The sequence below is a fragment of the Sander vitreus genome, chromosome 11, assembly GCF_031162955.1.
Source record: "Sander vitreus isolate 19-12246 chromosome 11, sanVit1, whole genome shotgun sequence".
Lineage (NCBI taxonomy): Eukaryota > Metazoa > Chordata > Actinopteri > Perciformes > Percidae > Sander > Sander vitreus.
In genome coordinates this window covers 2,043,717-2,063,914 of record NC_135865.1, presented here as the reverse complement: position 1 = coordinate 2,063,914, position 20,198 = coordinate 2,043,717, and the positions used below count along the sequence as shown (strand labels likewise).

The 20,198-nt window shown below is 40.8% G+C and overlaps 1 protein-coding gene across 1 annotated transcript in view; it reads right to left on the bottom strand.

Moving 5' to 3' along the window:
- The window catches only part of crfb2 (cytokine receptor family member b2), a 36,267-nt gene that overhangs the window by 14,138 nt on the left and 1,931 nt on the right, over positions 1-20,198 (bottom strand). The window contains exons 3-10 of the mRNA XM_078262860.1: positions 19,223-19,352; positions 18,474-18,649; positions 15,913-16,061; positions 14,644-14,800; positions 11,555-11,670; positions 4,393-5,126; positions 630-940; positions 73-205 (exon numbers count right to left, since the gene is read on the bottom strand). Coding sequence (XP_078118986.1) covers positions 73-205; positions 630-940; positions 4,393-5,126; positions 11,555-11,670; positions 14,644-14,800; positions 15,913-16,061; positions 18,474-18,649; positions 19,223-19,352 — 1,906 coding nt within the window. The remainder of the gene's footprint in view (positions 1-72; positions 206-629; positions 941-4,392; positions 5,127-11,554; positions 11,671-14,643; positions 14,801-15,912; positions 16,062-18,473; positions 18,650-19,222; positions 19,353-20,198) is intronic.

The window sequence follows — 20,198 nt, the reverse complement described above, 5'->3', positions numbered from 1 at the left end:
TGTGTCCATCACCTTCCTCTTTCTTATCGCCTCTTCTTCCCGCTCTATCGTAGCTTTCTGCAGACTGAATACCTGAAGCTGAAGATTTGAACGGTGAAGTGGGTGTCAGAGGGGGTGTCGAGGCCAGGCAGGAAGCGGAGTGTGTGCTCCATGTTGAAGGAGGAGATGGAGATGTTGGAAGGTGCAGGGAGGGAAACACACACCCCTGCACAGGAGGACACAGTAACAATATTAACTATGAAATTACAGAGTGACAGTGACAGTATTAGAATTCAGTAATATTGGTTGGTCTTTCTTATTATTTTATAACTCTGCAACACTAAACATCGTACATCTGCAGTCTGCACAAATCACAGAAACATTTCCTGCACATAGTGTATGCATTTAAGTGAGCCCATTCTGAGCTACGAGCAAAGTTTGACAGAATAACATAGCCTTTACTCCTCCTGCCAACATCCATATACACTTGTACACACACCTTGCACACATCTCAGTCCAAAGGTGTAAACACAGAGAGACGGAGAGGACTAAACACATACACCGCTAATAAAGCTGACCTGAACAGTGACATGCATTCATCTCATATATTCACCATACTTCATCCCCACATCCAATCCAGGGAGCATTACCAAGGTGTAAATGCAGAAGGAGAAGCATCCACAGCTCCATCTTTCCTCCATGGAATGTGTGATGGCTCGCAGTTAACCGTCTCACGCAAGATAAGGCTGGTTTTTGGGTTAGAGTACACACAACATATAGAGAGGGTTGGGAGGGAGCTGGGGTATGTGTGGGGGTTGGGAAATGAACACCAGTTGTTGTCATATGCAGCGCTGAGTTTCTGTTTCCCCAGAAGTCCCTCCCTGTGCATATTGTTCTTCCAGTCCTGCATTTAACTGGGTAAGCTTTTACAGTCGCTCGACAAAAACTGGAGCACACTCGACTTTAACTTCACCTGGTTTCTGATCTGGGACTTTTATTTCTCGTTCTTGTGTTTAATATATTCGTCTGTGCTTTAGTATCTTTCTGTACAAAGTGAGTGTGAAGAATTTGTACTTTTTTACTGCAATTAAATGTATAACAAACCATGGCTTGCTTTCTAAAATGTAACTTTTATTAGTTATGAATTGTACATGTTTATGGCTGAGTAATGAGCATGACATTACGATTTTAATGAGTATAAAAATAAAAAAATGTCACATATATGAAATTTGTATGAATATATTGTTGAAATAAAGTTGGCTGCATACTGTAACTAGACACAATACACAATACATTATTCTACTATACTGATACAATGTGTAGCTTCAAATAAGTGCATTGTTATTAGAATTGTACATTGAACATGACGATAATATGGCAAAATAAAAACAGAATGGCATGTATGTAACCATGTATTTTACCATGTCCGGTAGACAACTGTATAACATTCATTCATATTCCTCAATCACAATTCAAACATGATCAGAAATGCATGATGTATAAGAACCCAAACATTCAGTCAGGATTTAAAAAAATGTAAATACGATGTTAAATATGATGATGATCATCTCTGAATCATGAATATTTGGAGTCAGCATACCTCAAAGTGCTTCTGTTTGCAGCAGTAATCTACAAATCACAAAGTATAAAATGTCTTAATTGATGAACCTGACACTTACTTTCAATCCATTTAATTCCAGTTAATGTTTCATTTGATTTCACTCTGATTATGCAGCTAATATTGACAGCTCTAGTCTCATTATATAGAGCTGAAGAGAGTAAATTCTGGTATGGACATAGATAAAAAGCTAAGTTAAGCATTTTTAACAGCATTACATTACTCATGTGGAGCTTGGAACTACTATTCTGCCTTCACTATATTCACAAAGTTTCAGTGCATGATGAAGGAGCATATTTCAAGTTTGAATATCGTCTTAAGACGCTCTCAGACTGTAAATCATGAGTCAGGGATATTCAGTACCATACACTGGATGAAATGTGAAGTGTACCTGCTTTCTCTCTCCCTGGACTATTCTATTTCAGTGGCTTTCCTCTAACAAACCTCCAAGAGAGGGGGACCTGAACACGAGGAAGAAATACCCTCAATTTAAAAATATTCCTTGCTCTTTGCTTAAATAGCATCAACACCGAAACCTGCCATTAACGTCCGGTTTGGGTGGATTTCCCATAATTCACGGATAAGTTCCTTTCCACTAATTTTCCAGGGGTGAACTCCCTGCATGTACTGGAAGGAAACTATCACGTGTTCCTCTATCAAGTAGTCCTCTAGCTGCTGATCTACATTTTCAGCATCAGCCCTAACTGGCTGCTTCTCCGTTTCTGTCTAGCAGCCTACACTGTACAGAAGTTAATGAATAGGAACTTTTCCTCTGACTCCAAACAAATGTATTTCTTTAGTTAGTGAGAGGTAGCCTGGCTGCCCTTTCCCCTGCAGAGGAAGCACTGATTTATCAAGCTGTACTATTTACAGTAAACTATATGGACAATGCAATGGGCCTCATGCAAGAACATTACTGTATATGATTGTATAGTATTGTACTTTGATCCTAAAAGCCTCTCTCTTATGGTTTCTTGTGAGGTTTCAAGTGTTCTCCAAACACTCACAAGACTCAAGTACTGTGCAAGACTCACAAGGTCTGTGACGATGATCAGAGTGATTAACTCCAGTAAACTGCCGTACTACACTTGTTCTGCTCCGTTTATGGGCAGGTTTCACAAAAAAGTCGCATTAGGAGACTATTACAAAAAGCTGCCCCAGGCTGCTAAAACGCGCTCAGCTCCCACAGAGCAAAAATAAAAGAGTTGTAGGTGGCATTGTACACACCGTGCCAGGAGTTAAAGGACGAGAACACAGTGTTCTGATTGAAAAGTGTCAGCTATAGTAGTACAGAGACCAGGCAACAAACTGTTGGTCTGTGTTGAAGCTAAAGAAGTATAACATAAATGGGATGTTTTTGAAAGATTAGTAAGTACAGTGACTTGAAGAACGGATTAACTTTAGTTGCCCCAAATGATTGGCTCTATTTATGAGCTGTTGTCATTTCTATGTAATAGGCAATTAGGGGCTGGAGTGTTGTGGCTATTTTTTGCAATTTTTTCTTTTGACTTATGAATTAATAACACTTGTATTATTGTGCAATTATTCCTGGATGCATTATGGCTAAGTAGGTGATGGTCGCCTGTGGTAAAAGGGAAGGGGCATCGATACTCAGACATGTTGTCATGTTTTTTGTTTGTTTAAACCTACATTGTGTAATGTTTTTCTTTCACAAATATGTGCTCATTCATGTGTAATTACTTCCACCAACTAATCAAAGTATTCTCGTAAGCGTAGAATCTGCCATTCAGAATCATTCAGAATCATTCAGAATACATACGAGCGACTCGCTCGAATGACGGCCGCCATGTTGCGCCTCCATCTTTAAAATACATTAGCCAAAGAGGGACATACCTCCGCCTATCGCCTTTTAAACTCAGTGGCACCGTGACGAATGCCAGCTGGGAGATTACTCGCCAGGGAAGTGAAAAAGAGAATTAAAACGACAACAGGCAAAGCAACAAGACCAAAGTTAATATTGGAGTGGCTAGAACAGCTGTGTGTAAACGATGGAGATACTAAGAGATCATTTCGGGTTCGGCCGGTTCCCGCATGAGGCCCATTGTTGTAAATATCGGTTTTACAACTGTACGTGTGAGAAGAGTTATGTCCATCTTGTACTGAGCATTACTCATCACAATATATCAGAGCTCAGTGTCTGGACTCAGTTGGTGGAAATGTCTTTAGACAGGTGCTGCAACATGAGCTCACAGTCGGATTCTCTAACACTGGTTATAACACATTATTAACAGGGACATACCGATGCATCGCCAACCGGTTAAATGGATAGAAATGTGTAAAGAGTGAGACAAAAAATGAATGGCGCTGCGGTTTTTAAACGGCCTAGTACGTAACCTACTTCAGTTTTACTTGTTTGACTTCAGACGTGACTACGTCTTCTTAGTTTATTCATTTGAAGAGATTTTTTTCCTTCTATTTAATGAGTTCTTTTCATGTGGGATTTGTTTAAAAAAAATCTAATTATTGTTTTTTGATTTCATTTTGAAAGTTATTTGAGATAAAATACAAGTTGAGTGTCCCTTTTGATAAGGGGACACATCTGTTGTTTTGCACAGTTTCTAGAAATAAAGGAATATTTTTTAGTCATGTGTCAGCGGCTCAATCTGAAAAATCCTGAGAAAATGGTAACGTCAACTTAAAATCCTGAATCGAATCGGGAGTTGAGTGTATCGTTGAAAACACTATGGAATTGTAAAAAGACGTGAAACGGCGTAACGTCCAGCTGGAAAACCGCAAGACTTCTATAATAAGTTCTGTCAGACATCTATGGACGCCTCATATATCCAGAGAGCTCGTCCACCTCATCGTCCTCCTCGTCTTCATCATCGCCAGAGTAGGAAACAGTTGCAATGGAAACGTCCTTGGCGCCCGTAGTTTGTGAGGGCGAAGTTGGAATGGTGCGGTACACCTCTGAAGCAGAGGAAGACTCTGTCTCCACCTCTGCCACGTCCAAATGGGACTCCTCCTCCTTTTCCTCCCCATGCGTGCCGAAGGTCAATGTGAAGAGGTTGACATCCTGGCTGCCCCCGTCTCCCGCCACCTTCTCCTCCGCCTTCACTGGCTGGATTTTTCCTACAGTCAAATGGTCTGCGTCTGCAGGACGGGGGTCTGAACTCGGCTCTGATATCGACAGAGAATCCTTCAGTCCAGCACGGGAATGTGTCTCTGCAGAGACGGAGGGTTCAGGTTGGGGATGGAACAAGTCTGATGGCGTTTGGTTTGAGGAGAAGCTCGGAAGCAACGGCTCCGGCTCCGGGCACAAAGGAACTGACAACAATGATGGAGATGAGGAGGAGGAAGAGAGGAGGTTAGTGCCCCTCCGCAGTTTATACCCTCCTCCTCTGCTCCCACCAGTGCTCTCGGTTTCACTCTTGGCATCGCTGTCGTCTGATGTTTGGCTGGTCCTCTTTTGGCCTGAAGAGGGCGCCGTTGGATTAATATCCAGGAGAGAAAACAGGGACGTCTTGCAGGATGGAACCACTACAACCCCTTCTATGTGATGGATTTCCTGAGACAGAGAGAGAGAGAGAGAGAGAGAGCGCAAATGAAAAATGCTGAAACCAATAAGGCGGATTAAGAGCAGTCCAACCATCTTGTTTTTAGATAGCAGATATCCAACAGCCCTTCTGCCTGCTGCTCCCACACAACTGAAATATTTTGATTTTTAGTCAGCATGAAAGGAATCAGTGACATTTGATTACTTATTTCAATCCCTTTATCAAATGAATGGTACTTTGCTCTGGTAGGCTGGGACACAGTCAGTTATTATATAAAGTACTTGGAAGCAATACTTGAGTAAAAGTACAAGTATCTTACCAGAACATGCCTTTGGTAGAAGTTAGTCTCCTTTTAGAATATTACTTTAGTAAAAGTCTTAAAGTATCTGATATTTACTGTACTTGAATATCAAAATGTACTATTAAAAAAAAAAAAAAAAAAAACAACAACTTTGATTATGAACTTTATTGCGGCTTCCTTATTTTAAAGCATAATATTCAGGGTTTCCACACCTTCTTAAACATCAAGTCTGACATCAACAAAGAAGAACAGAAACAGATTTTTGTGAGAATGGGTCTCTCTCCAACGTACGAAAACATTTCTTGCAAGTAACGAAGATGCTGAGGGGAACTGTAGTGGAGTAAAAGTAAAATTTCCAGAATTATAAATAACAAAGTAAAGTACAGACACGTGAACATTCTACTTAAGAACAGTGACAAAGTATTTGTACTTTGTTACATTACAACACTGCACAGAGTTGTCATTAGTGTGAGAGTTCATTAACTGTTAGTAGGGCTGCATGCATGTTGACAAAGTTTTGCTTTGGGGACATCATTTGAATATGAGTTTGAAAAGCATAAATTCAAATGTTTATCACCAAGGTCATAGCTAAAGGTGTGTTTTGCACAATGCCCTTAAACATTACAAGGGGGGGGGGGGCAGAATACTTAAACACAGCTGTCGTCCATTACAACACTATCACTGATTCACATGACCTCAATGCTCAAACATGGAAGTGAAATATCACCCTTCCTCATGATGACACGTCAACACAAAGTTGAGATTATAGGCCTCATTAAATTAGACTTCATGGCAGAACAGCTGTATTGGATTACATTATATTGTACAGGTGTACTTAATAAAGTGGCCACTGAGTGCAGTTGTGAATTCATTTTCTGTCAACTAATCAATGAATCCACTTTCAGCTTAACGTGAATGTTTCATTGAAGAAACAGTGATCAAAATAAAAAAATCACCACTGAGCGGTGCTTGGCAGTTAGAAATGAGATAAATAACTTCTGGGTAGAAATCTCCTGCACGTACAATTTAACGATGCTGAGCAAACGAGAACGAGGAACATCTGGATATACTCTCATCTCCTTCATCTAAAACGCATGTTTGATGCTTTCATTAGGGGTGGGAATCCCCAGAGGCCTCACGACACGATATCATCACGACACGATATCATCACGACACGATATCATCACGATACCTATGTCACGATACAATATTATTGCGATTTTAAACATATTGCAATATTCTGCGATATATTGCAATTTATTACCTTTTTTCCAACTTCAATTTTTTCCAATTTCAAATGATGTCCCCAAAAGGAAACTTTGTCAACATCTGTTTTATCTTCAATGTTATTGCTGCAAAATGGGATAGTCAAGCAGACAAACTGACCAACACACATATAATAATAGATCGATACTTGGCGTCTGTGTATCGATACAGTATTGCCACGAAAAAAATCGCGATGCTACGCTGTATGGATCTAGCTTTCATATGTCAACACTTTGACTAACGTTAGCTTGGAGAGCAAATTCACCTGTTGGGTAGGGCTGCTCGATTATGGGAAAAAATATAATCACGATAATTTTGGTCAATACTGAAATCATGATAATTTAACACGATTACTTGTTGACTTCTGGAAAGATGTTACAATTATTGAACTTAAAAAAAACATTGGAAAAAGTTAAATAAATCAACAGTAAAAAAACAACAACATACAACTGTGAAATTTGCTTTAATACTTTTCCTATTGAAACTTTATTTTTTCATTTAGAACACAAGAGTAAATAAGAGTTTACTTGCAAAACGTAATGAGCTAAATAATTTTTTTTCTCGATTATTCTGTTTGTGTGATCGTTGGGAGCTGAAATCATAATCCCGATTAAATTTTGATTAATTGCACAGCCCTACTGTTGGGCCACAGACTAAAGAAAATGTCACCACCCAAACTAGCAGTCAGTCCGACCGGCGGTGACATGTTGCTGTTCCTAACACTACATTTGGTTTATCAAAGACGCTAGCAAAGCAACACAAGACAGAAAATAAGCACAGCAGAGACGTCAGATAAGTCGGACCCTCCATTTTTATACATTTAAATGTTATAGTTACGACTGAAAATGACAACAGAAAATAAATACGTTAATAGATTTCACATATCTCCGTAATTCAAATCAACGGCCATTTGTCTACCCGGAAGTGATTTTTGTGTTAGCACGACATCATGGTGATGGGGCCTGATTAACTGACTAATCAAGTTATCTAACTGTTATAATTTTAGACACATTCAGAAGGACGTTTCCATTGAATGCTGTTATATCTTTATGTTCTTGCTCAAAGACACTTCGATCAGACTGTTCACATGTGTGTGTGTGCTGACATTTAACAAAAATGAAGCTGTATTCCTTCTGTGCTATCAGGCGACATGTTTCCCAGCAGTGGAAATGTTGCTGAATCATATTAAAGGAAGTGGGGTTCCACAAAGTGCTGGGGAAAAGAAACTGTTGGTGAGCAACCAATAGCCTCCAAATTTCACATTTAATTTATTGGCCACATACAAGTCCGGGGTGAGGGGAAAGCCCCTCTACATCTCGCTGTCACTCTGGTTGACTTAAGGTAATTAATAATGGAACATGAAACTACATATTATTTTACCAAAAAGCGTCCTCAAATCCCCCTCGCGAGACAAACACCACGAAAAATTAAAGGTTAACTGTAACCGACGCCCACATCCATACCAGTTCTTACATCCCAGCATGCTGTAATAAAATAAAGCCAATGACTGATATGAATTGAAGGTTTCAAAAGCTATTGGTGACTGCCAACTGAATAATGATCTCACTTTAGAAATTGTCAACCCCCCTATGTTTTTTCCAGGTTCGTAACTTGCCTCGTAACAACGTGCTAGGTGACACCTATTTAACAACTAGACTATTTATATATCCTAATTGTATTTTCATTCATTGAACCTTTCTTTAAACTCGAGCGATCATTGAGGGGCAGCCCTCATTTACAATGAGATAACAACACAGAAAAGAATACGCCATCATATTAAAGATGAAAAGACAATAGAACTTTGAAAATTTGAAAAATAAATTAGGATAATACGGATACAAAAGAAAGTGTAATTATGTAAAGCAAGTACAAGTAGAAGTTCGCAAGTTTAAAACCAGATTTCTAAATTGTCCAAAAGGCACAAGTGAGTTTATTTTAAGAACGTGCTGTAACTTGTTCCACGAGTCAGGTGCACTAAAACTAAAAGCAGTTTTAACAAGTTCAGACCGAGCTCGTGGAACATGAAGCTAAACCCAGTCTGATAATGTCCCTCTGAACAAAGCAGGATTCATGCTTCTGTGTTAAATCTACGCCGTGGCTACGTACGTAGGTACGTGGAGATACCGACCCTATGCCGTAGCCTGACGTGCACCTCTCGAAAACTGAAACTACACGTGGCGACGACGCTCAGCCGTGGCTTGGTAGCGCTGCATTTCCCCCCGACTCATTTCCTGGTTCTCCTTCTCCATTAACAACATGAAATCATTCCCAGAAAGCTCAGGGGAGACACTTTGTTTCTCTCACTATGACTCTAGAGTCGCTACTCGCTCCGAAAGTAATCGCCGTCACTCTCTCACTCGCTCTACACACACTCCCCATGCACACACACACACACACACACACACACACACTTAATCTGTAGTCTTTATGCATCAAAATGTCTCTGTAGTTTAGTACTTTACCAGTTGTGGGCCTGATGCAGTTTAAAACTTTGAAAATGTCTACAGAAATAGGTTGCAATTAAAGAATCGGAAAGGATGAGATAAGAGATTGTTGTTGAAATGTTCCGGAAGAAGAAAGAATACATGTTTAAATTGTACAAAATTAGGGAGTATTTCTAATATGATATGGGATTTTATTTCAAATTGTATATGTTATTCCCCCAAGTCCAACAGAGCATTGTCTTGGAAAAATAGTAACCAGTAAAGAAGGTAAAGGCAATTACGTAACTGATCGTACGGATTACTATTTATAAGTTCATATGCACTTCAAATGTGAGCTTGATGTCCAGATAAACTCCAAGATTTTTACATTTATAGTCAGAAGGTGTGCATAAACCAGTTAAATAAGGAACTAAAGTCAGAAGAGAGTTTAGTGTCTATACTTGGGTCAGAGAACAAAATGACATAATCTGCATATAAGAGACAAGTAGAATGTTCACAGACTGTAGGTAAGTCATTAATGTACAGGAGAGTAATGTTTGGGGCCTGCTTGATACATAAGGAGAGAACTTTAACTGAGGAACATGATTTACAGTGTCAAGTGCGTCGATATTGCTGCAGTGACACCACTTTGCTTGAGGAAGGTGCACGATGAACTCCTTTTTTCCCTTTGGTTTGGTGTTTGGACAACATTCATCTATATATCAACAATAATATATATATAATAGTAAAGTCCTGGACAATTTATATATAACTGTAAATTACAAACTAGAAAATGTGATATGAAAACTAAAATACTTTTATTTTAGGAAGAAGACATGGAATATTATATATAATATAAAGAGGACGACATTTGTATGACATACTGTAAATCAAGATGTAAATATCAATGAATGAAAAAGTCAAACAACACATTCTATTTGGGAATACTATCTAGCAGCTGGAGTTTAAACATTGCCTTAAAGTCAGAAGGATTTGATTCTTGATTAAAGGGGGTAGTTTCATGTATTTTATGGTTTGGCATCAACATGGTGTCCTAAAGGAGCACACTGTCTGGTTTCTGTTTCTGTGTCCACATTCAAAAGCAAACAACCTTACTATTCTCTCAGCCATTTAGTTCATTACAGTGTGTGTGTGTGTGTGTGTGCATGCATGCGTGCGTGCGTGTGTTTTTACGTTTTGTAGATTGTCTTGTGTTGATGCTTATACTGTATTCTTTTTTCTGTTTATTCTTTGTTCTAATGTTTATGCTTATATTTTTATATCTTGTCATTTAATGTAAATCACTTTGTTTACGTGTAATGAAAGGTGCTATATAAATAAAACTGCCTTTTTTTTTTTTATTGAGAACTGGATGGTTTGAGGTAAAGCATTAACATTATTCTCCAGGCGAAACTGAGCAGGGGTACTGCTACCACTGACAGCCTCTGTATGTGACATGAAAAAGGGATATCACAGGTAGCATGTCAGCAACAGTCGCCCAAGTCAGAAATGTTCATATTGTACACATTTTATTCCTGTTTATCTCACCCAGAAAAGCAACAGAATCAATCGCCCAGTGAGACACTGTCACACCTCAGCTGCAGTGGCTCATCACAGACACGGACCAACAAACTAGATGAGAATTAAATAACATGTATAAAGGGTACTCAGATATGGAGTATTTCTTTAGATCTACAGGTCGCCGCCCCCTGTCATTCTTTTGACCATCTATCGTCTACACCACCACTGGCAGCTCAATAACAAGACAAACTAGGTACATCAAACATCTTGTTGTAAAAGAAAAAAGAAAGAAAAGGAAATGGAAGAACAGCACGGTTGCCTGCAGCTATCTGCCTTTTTTGTCTTTTCGTCTTACACCGCAGTTCAACCACAACCATTACACTGGAGTAATGTGCACAAAGTGTGTTTCCGCCTGCAGTTCTTTACTAATTTACTCAGAAAAAGTCAAACCACAAACAAATCGGCATATTTATTGTATGGTAAAGAAAATAACAACACATGTCAAACTGGATCATGTTGAAGTACTTTAAATGACTACAATTAAAGTTGTCTATTCCACATCACACTACAGATGATTCTACTTCAAAGAGTCCAATAGTGAGATGACAGAGATCTAAAACCACGGAAGTTCTTGAGTAGCAACAACATGGAGACAGTACTGTACACCAATATGTTTCACTACTTTTTGGCATCCAAAAGGACCTCTTTAGATCTACTGCCTTTTGAATATTATTGCCATTTTTCCAGTAATGACCTCTGACCATTTGCTCATTGTCCCCAACAATTAAAAAAGTGAGTGAAAACTTTTAAACCAATGAATTTACTAATTAACTTAGAGGGGCAGTCTGGGTTCCTTCCAACAACTGCTTCCTTTAGTGCTGCAACACCAGCTACTGAGTTCAACACTACAATGAATGCTATTACTTACCAGGACTGATGGTAATGACCTCCTCCTCAGACAGATGAAACCAGTAAAGACCAGCAGGGCCACCAGGACCAAAACAAACATCACCAACAAAATCAACAAGGCTGCGATCCACGGGTCTGCAGAGAGGAGAGATGGGGCATCATGGGACATATTATTCACACATAAACACAGAGGGAGCCAGGGGCCAAAATAAAATAAACAAATCACTTAAAAAATATACACACATACACAGTTGTGCTCATAAGTTTATGAACCCGTTGACTAAAAAGAGGAATGAAAAAAATCATCTTTTGGAAATTGATCTTAATGTCTTAGTTAAAAAAATGAGGAAAAATCCAATCTTTAAGGACACCAACTTTGTTTGTGAATAAATAATGTATCGTGAATAAATAAATGTTCTTCCTTAAAATACAGGGGGCATACGTAAGTACACCCCTATGTTAAATTCCCATAGAGGCAGGCAGACTTTTATTTTGAAAGGCCAGTTATTTCATGGATCATGCATCCTGATAAAGTTCCCTTGGTCTCCACATCATCACATACCCTTCACCATACCTAGAGATTGGCATGGTTTTATTTCAGTTAGCCTAATAGCTGGTTTGATTTGCATTGAGAGATGACTTTATGGAAAGTACCCCATGTCAGCGCGTAATATGGAAATATTAAAGTACAAGTACCTTAAATAAATTGTAGTTAAGGGGTGGAGTGTGCAAAGAGGGGCAAGGAGGCATTTCATTGGTTCTTATTAAGTGACAGTGTGGCAATGATTGGTTGGCATTTTAACAGAATTACAGCAGCTACAGATGACAGATCTTTTTTTTGCAAATTTTTTCAGAAACCATAAGTAAAGAAAAGAACATTTCAACAGAGGTCCGGGCTAAGCCCCCCGATGTCCTGGACAGGACACACTTATGCGAACACAGCTGATATCTAATCCGCGCATCTGATCACACAAGTCACATTGAAAAGTAAAGTGTAACTTTATAGCTTACAATTGCAATAAAACCTTTGTGAGTAGCAAGGCACTACTCTGGCTACACCTGTTCAGGCATAAACATGTAGAAAACAGATATGTCAGTCTGCTCCCATCCGCTGCCACTGTGTTACACAGCACAAATAGCAAACTGCTACAAACATGCTAAAACTTAAGTTGTCTGATTTGTAGTCTGTTTCTCTCTTAAGCAAATTCTTGTAAACTCAGCTGGTTGCTAAGGCAAACCAGTCCCTTTATATATATATATATATATATTTCTTGAAGCTAATACGCCCTCTATGGTAGAGGCAGAGCTGGAGGATGATGGGGGTTGTCGTCAATTTCCCTGGTGGAAGTCGCTGAGGTAGTTAAACAACTCCACAGTGGCAAAGCCCCAGGGATTGATGAGATCCGTCCACAAATGCTTAAAGCTCTGGGTGTGGAGGGGTTGTCTTGGTTGATGTGCCTCTTCAACATTGCGTGGAAGTCTGGGACGGTGTCTAAGGAGTGGCAGACCGGGGTGGTGGTTCCCCTTTTTAAAAAGGGGGACCAGAGGGTGTGTGCCAATTATAGGGGTATCACATTTCTCAGCCTCCCGGGTAAAGTCTACTCCAAGGTGCTGGAAAGGAGGGTTCGGTCGATAGTCGAACCTCGGGTTGAAGACGAAGAATGCGGATTCCGTCCTGGTCGTGGAACAACGGACCAGATCTTTACTCTCGCAAGGATCCTGGAGGGAGCCTGAGAGTATGCCCAACCGGCCTACGTGTGTTTTGTGGATCTGGAGAAGGCATATGACCGGGTGCCCCGGGAGATACTGTGGGAGGTGCTGCGGGAGTACGGGGTGAGGGGGTCCCTTCTCAGGGCCATCCAATCTCTGTACGACCAAAGCGAGAGCTGTGTCCGGGTTCTCGGCAGTAAGTCGGACTCGTTTCAGGTGAGAGTTGGCCTCCGCCAGGGCTGCGCTTTGTCACCAATCCTGTTTGTAGTATTTATGGACAGGATATCGAGGCGTAGTCGGGGTGGGGAGGGGTTGCAGTTCGGTGGGCTGGGGATCTCATCGCTGCTTTTTGCAGATGATGTGGTCCTGATGGCATCATCGGCCTGTGACCTTCAGCACTCACTGGATCGGTTCGCAGCCGAGTGTGAAGCGGCTGGGATGAGGATCAGCACCTCTAAATCGGAGGCCATGGTTCTCAGCAGGAAACCGATGGAGTGCCTTCTCCAGGTAGGGAATGAGTCCTTACCCCAAGTGAAGGAGTTCAAGTACCTTGGGGTCTTGTTCGCGAGTGAGGGGACAATGGAGCGGGAGATTGGTCGAAGAATCGGCATAGCGGGTGCGGTATTACATTCAATTTATCGCACCGTTGTGACGAAAAGAGAGCTGAGCCAGAAGGCAAAGCTCTCGATCTACCGGTCAGTTTTTGTTCCTACCCTCACCTATGGTCATGAAGGCTGGGTCATGACCGAAAGAACAAGATCCAGGGTACAAGCGGCCGAAATGGGTTTCCTCAGGAGGGTGGCTGGTGGTCTCCCTTAGAGATAGGGTGAGAAGCTCAGTTATCCGTGAGGAGCTCGGAGTAGAGCCGCTGCTCCTTCGCGTCGAAAGGAGCCAGTTTTGGTGGTTCGGGCATCTGGTAAGGATGCCCCCTGGGCGCCTCCCTAGGGAGGTGTTCCAGGCACGTCCAGCTGGGAGGAGGCCTCGGGGGAGACCCAGGACTAGGTGGAGGGATTATATCTCCAACCTGGCCTGGGAACACCTCGGGATCCCCCAGTCTGAGCTGGTTAATGTGGCTCGGGAAAGGGAAGTTTGGGGTCCCCTGCTGGAGCTGCTACCCCCGCGACCCGACCCTGGATAAGCAGACGAAGATGGATGGATGGATGGATTTCTTGAAGCTGCACTTTCATATGTCTCTTTGTAGCTTTGCTTATTTAAAGCTAATGTACTTGCACTTACTACTTGTTGTCTGGAGTTAGAACCTTCAGGTTTGAAAGCACTTAATTGTAAGTCACTTTGGATAAAAGCATCAGCTAAATGACATGTAATGTAATAATGTAATGTAGCATTTGAAAAACATAACAGTAGGAGACACGTGCACACAAACACAGTGACCTGTACCTGCGGTGAAGAGGCCAGGGGTGGAAGCACACACAGGTTGGCTGTAGTTGGACTCCCTAGGAACATATTTGTCTGAGAAGCAGACTGAGACACAGTACACTCTGCCAGAGACCAGATCCGTCAAAAGCACTTTTCCCAGAGACTTGGTGTCCCTAAACTGCACACAGAGAGAACACAGACAGATGTCAGAGCAGTACAAGAGAAAAAACAACATAAAAAACACAGCATTACTACCATAGATTAAACCACAGGAAGCTATGTTTGAGAGTGCTGTGGTAAGGTCAATTGGTAAGGTGAAATTGAATGTGTTAGTGCCTTAAACCTGCATTCTAACTTCCTGCATGGGGGCGTTTCCCCTGGTTCCAAAAAGACGTCAGATTCTAAGTTAAGTTAAGCTATTATTTTATTAGATATTGTAAGAGCACCCCCAAATACCAAAATACAGTATCTGCACAGCTCACAGGTGACTTAAGTTCAATTTCAAAGCATCCAATTCAGAAGATTTGGGTCCACTTTACTTGGACTGGTTTACTTATTCATTAGATCAGCCTTTGGTGTCTGGTAAGTATTAAAGGTCATGGATGTGTGACTCAAACTGGATGGCCTCTTCTTACCTGTAACACGCCCACAACACAGCAGTGCTGTCATGCTTCAACTTATTGATCCTGATGGCACAAGTGGACTGTATGCCAAAAAGGTTGCTTTCACTACCTTGTTTAAATCTAACCCTGAAGTGGTTCGTTTGGGCAGATGTGAAAGCTCAGGTTTTTCACCTTATTCCGAAAAAGACGGTATTCCAAGTAAGCTGTTTACATGGCTAATGAAAGTGAATATTCCACTAATATTCCTGTTTACATGTAGCCGTGCAAAATACAATTTTTCCGAAGTTTTACAGCGGTGGCAGACTTGTTGGACCTTGCGACCGCAGCCTCCTTGAGACGCATATTCCGAATGCGCTGTCTACATGTCCAAAGAATGCCTCTAAAACCTGAATAATACCGAAATATCCAATAATATCTAAATCGGAAAATGCTATATTCGGATAAAGGCCTTATTCGGAATATCCAACCAGAATATGCAATTTACATGACCCGTATCAAATTCAGAATATTGTCATATTCGGAATAATAGTGGAATACTGATGTGCATGTAAACATACTTAATGTTGCAACTTCACCCCCGAATCGCACCGAGTCCACTGAACTATAGGTGTGAAATCTCCCTAAAACTCTTATGACTCTGTATGTGAGTATACAGTATGTACAGCACCTGAGCTTCGTCTGTATTGTTGCTCTTGATCCTGAGTGTGTACTGCAGAGAATCATAGATCTCCTTAAGGTGCTCCATGGGAGGCTGAAGGTCCACACACAAGTCTCGTCCACAGGGCGTCACAGTCAGCAGCGGCAGATCCATGTAAGCTGGAGGACACAGACACAGGGACAAATAAGGTCATTTAGTTACATGAACTCAAATTTCCATCACACGATGGGTTACCAATAATTCATTCAAATTGAGGAAAGATAACAACTATAAAAATGCCGCATTAAATTAGACTTATTGAAGTGCAATTCCTCTGCTCATGAATGCAGGTACCAAACAGTAACCAAAAACCAAACAGGTTTATGCAAAGTCATTTGATGCAAGACATCTTCAATAGAAGTCTCTCATAACTTCGGGCAAAACACTTCCAACAGAGAACCTGTAAGTAAATAAGTTCAGGGAGTAAAGCAGGTTATGCATAACATTTTAATTACTATAAATTGCAATACATTTAAAATCCAGAGCTGAAAAGTGTTATCTTAATGACCATTAGGATAACACTGAATTGTCTCTACAGAGCTCCATACTCTTTTTTAAATAAATGCAGTGCTTTTTTTGCTAGTTTATATCATGCAGATGGCGGCGCCAAAGACGCAGCGACATGGAGCTCTCACTGCAAACTGCCTACAGAGAGGAGGTCCAGACACTGACCACCTGGTCGTCAACAACCTCATCTTCAACACAAGAAAACCCAAAAGAAATCACAACAAAAAAAAAAACACTCCACGATGGTCAGTGTGTAAATGGAGTGGAGGTGGACAGGGGTTCCAGTAGGGATGTCCCGATCAGATCGGAGCCGATATGGGCATTTTATAACTGATCGGGGATCGGCAGGCACCCAGATCACCTTACTCCGACCATTTCTGTCATAAATTCTACTCCATTCTAAGAAGCAGTTGATTTTATATGTGAGTTTTATAAAAATGCAAGCTGCACTAAGTTAAATAAACTAGTTACTTTGTTTACTTAACAAAAAACGGTGTGCAGCTCTATTATCTAGGCAAATTTACAAGTATCGGATTGGGACTCGGTATCGGCAGATATTTAATATTTTTCAAATCGGATCGGGATCCGTGGCCAAATAAGCTGATTGGGGCGTCCCTAGTCTCCAGCTTTAATATCCTGGGAGTCTTCATCACGGAGGACTGCCAGCTAGCGATTAAAATAGTTACTGCAGTTCACTTTCAAAACACTGGAGAGTCGTTTCCCTCCGCCCCCTCCTCCCCAGACTCGAAAAATCAGGTGGGTTGCCAGGCTGAACCCAATGTCACAAAGGACAAGACGTAACAGAAGAAGACAATCATGACAAGCGAAGACGAGTCTTACAATGTAAGTGCATCGTAACACCTGTCATGGTGGTTGAGAAAGTAAACTCATGTAGCCCACCCCCCGGCCGCTCCTCTGGTCTGTAAAGTTAGCAGTTAGCGTGTGTTAGCATGTGGGCGTTAGCCAGCACCAATCGGTATAACTTCACCGGCTGTGTGTGTCAATATTTTGCCAGTAACTAACGCGAGCAACGTTACTCTATATTAATTTAACGAGAGTACCCAAATGTTTAAATTACTTAAAATGCAATTCCCTACTAACTTTGGTATACGTTAAAAGTGACGCTAGATGCTTACCTGTTCAGAAGGAAATTAGCCAACTCGGTATCTGTCTTAAAGTCGTTTTGGTCTCTAAGCTGTCTCCATTTTTCAAATGCATCGCCAATATTTACCCGTGTTTTATTACGCCTCTGGTCATGCAACGGTTTAGAAACATGCCAAGGTTTTTTAGGTCGTGTAGAAGCCATCTCCGTTGATCCCGTTTGTTTGTGTGCTGCTTCCATGGCTGTACTACAGCTGTAGCACGCTGGGTTTACGTTTGTACGGGTATATCTGGCAACCCGTCCTGGCTGTCAAACTGGGCAGCTGATAACAACAAACAGGCCAAAACACAAACAGATATTCCGTCACAGAACTGAAATTCAAAAAAGAAAAAATACTGGCATTAGCATTGTTGTCAGAAAAGATTTCAGCTTAACATGTTTCGTTAATATCTGATGAGGCATTGGTGTCATTTTTGGATTATTACAGTACATATATTACATACCTTTTGGACCTTTAAAGCATTTAAACAAAGTTTTGTGTTGGAGTTTGTAACATTCCCAAATCTTAATTTTGACTTAAATGTTTGTCTCCACTTTTTGACGTTCATTTTCACTGTAAATGCATATCGGTTCAAAATACGGGTTATCGGTTTCATTAACTACCAAAAATCGGTATCGGCCTTGAAAGACCAGTATTGGTCGATCCCTAGCCACAACTAAGGACACAAGGAAGAGACACGAAAAGAAAACCCCAAATGGAAATGAACTGAAGACGCTTTTCTGCTACAATTGACAAGAAACAGAAGATCAAATGGAGAGGAAAAAATGGTGGTGGTGTGGCAGGAAGAGAAGAAGAAGACGCTGACTCCATTACGTTTCCCTTTTAATTAAAATCTCGTAGTTTCAAAAAAGTGCCACTTACCGTCTCTGATTGGCTTATAATCTTCTCGGGTGACTGGTTCTGAGTGCTGTGCGTCCAGCACTGCTTTAATCTTGGTATAGTAGGACTCATTTGGGTTAGAGAAGGCCTCTGTCAGGTTGCAAACCAGTGGGTGCTGGACATGCTCGCAGCCAGCCACTGGCACCCAGGAAGTCCCCCTTCAGGACCGGAGAAGAGGGAAAGAAGCAGACTTTAGAGGGTCAAAAGAACAAGTCTTGTTTTTTAAAGTTTTGTTTTGAGTAAGCTTTCGGTAATGCTATCTATTAACACTTGCGGTTTCATTGTGAAGGCCTTTACATTCAAATTAATTTATTAGGAAGCGCATGCTGGAACTGGTGACGAATGAGCTGTAGCTTTACACGCTGTAAATAAACGGAGGAGAACAGAAAACACTATTTAATGTGGATCGGTGACATTTGACCGATATCCGATCCACTTTCTACTGTTTGCATGACATGATGGTTCAGCCATTAAACATTTGCTCTAACCTGCTCGGAGCACTACATGGATAGAAAGACTTAATACTACAACTTAGTACTTCTCTGTGACTGACAACTTTCCCAAACATCTTTGGGTATGTGTCCGAGAACAAACTCTGACTAACATCTGTGATCCTTTTTCTGTTAAAACACAAACTGCCCGCATCCAAAAGGCTCTACAGAGAGTCCCTGGGATACTGTCAGTATACAGTGTATACACAAGTACAAACACAAACTACAGGTGACACCCACCAAACTGTGTGAACGCTGACATGGTAGTGGACTCCTGTGGGTGTCCCGGGTCCAGCCTCCCATTTCAGCACATGAATGAAATGGATTGAGGACAGAGTCATGTTGACCGGCTGGGGGAGTTTACTCATAGCTGGAATACAAACAAACAGGACATTAAATGGATATATACCTACAGTAGATTTCCATTTTCATATGCACCTCAGTCAACCACCTCAACTATTTGACTTAACACTGTAAATATTTCTTCTATATTTGTGTAATCCAGAGATGTGTTCTTCTTGCGTAGATTTAAATATACCACTTAGAGTAACTTGTAATCACATTATAATGCCTTATAGCAGTGATTATTATGCATTATAAAATGATTACAACATATTAAAATGATAAGAACTAGAATACACTATAATCCTGATAAGAATATGGTAGTCAGTAAGTGATGAGCAATTATAAAGTATTATGATACCTGACCTTATAAGTCATTATAAAATGGTTTATGATGTGTTATGATTCTTGTTCTTCTGACAAGTGCTTATAACTATGATTATACGTCGCTATAAGCAGATTATACACTCATTATACATGTGTTTATAATGCATTATAGACACAAAGTGACCAGCAGGAGTATTAAATCAGTCCCTCCAGAAAAACGTGATTATGCGATCGCATAATTCAATGCATAATCAGCTAAAGTCCGCATATTTATGCGGGGGGGGGGGTGCATTTTTTTCAAATACGCCGTACTTTCGCCGCATAAATTGACGATTTCCGCGCAAAATATGCGGGGCTTGCATGATTTCATAATCCCCGCATTTTTGTTGCAAAAAAGTCACATACAGTATATCTTAGCAGAAAGTTGAAAAACGTTGTGTTTACTTAAAAAGTCAGCAAATTTGCAGATCGCACATGCGAGAATAGTTGTGAAAAATACTCGCACTGTCTCAAAAAATGATCGCAAAATGCGACCATTTGGTCATGA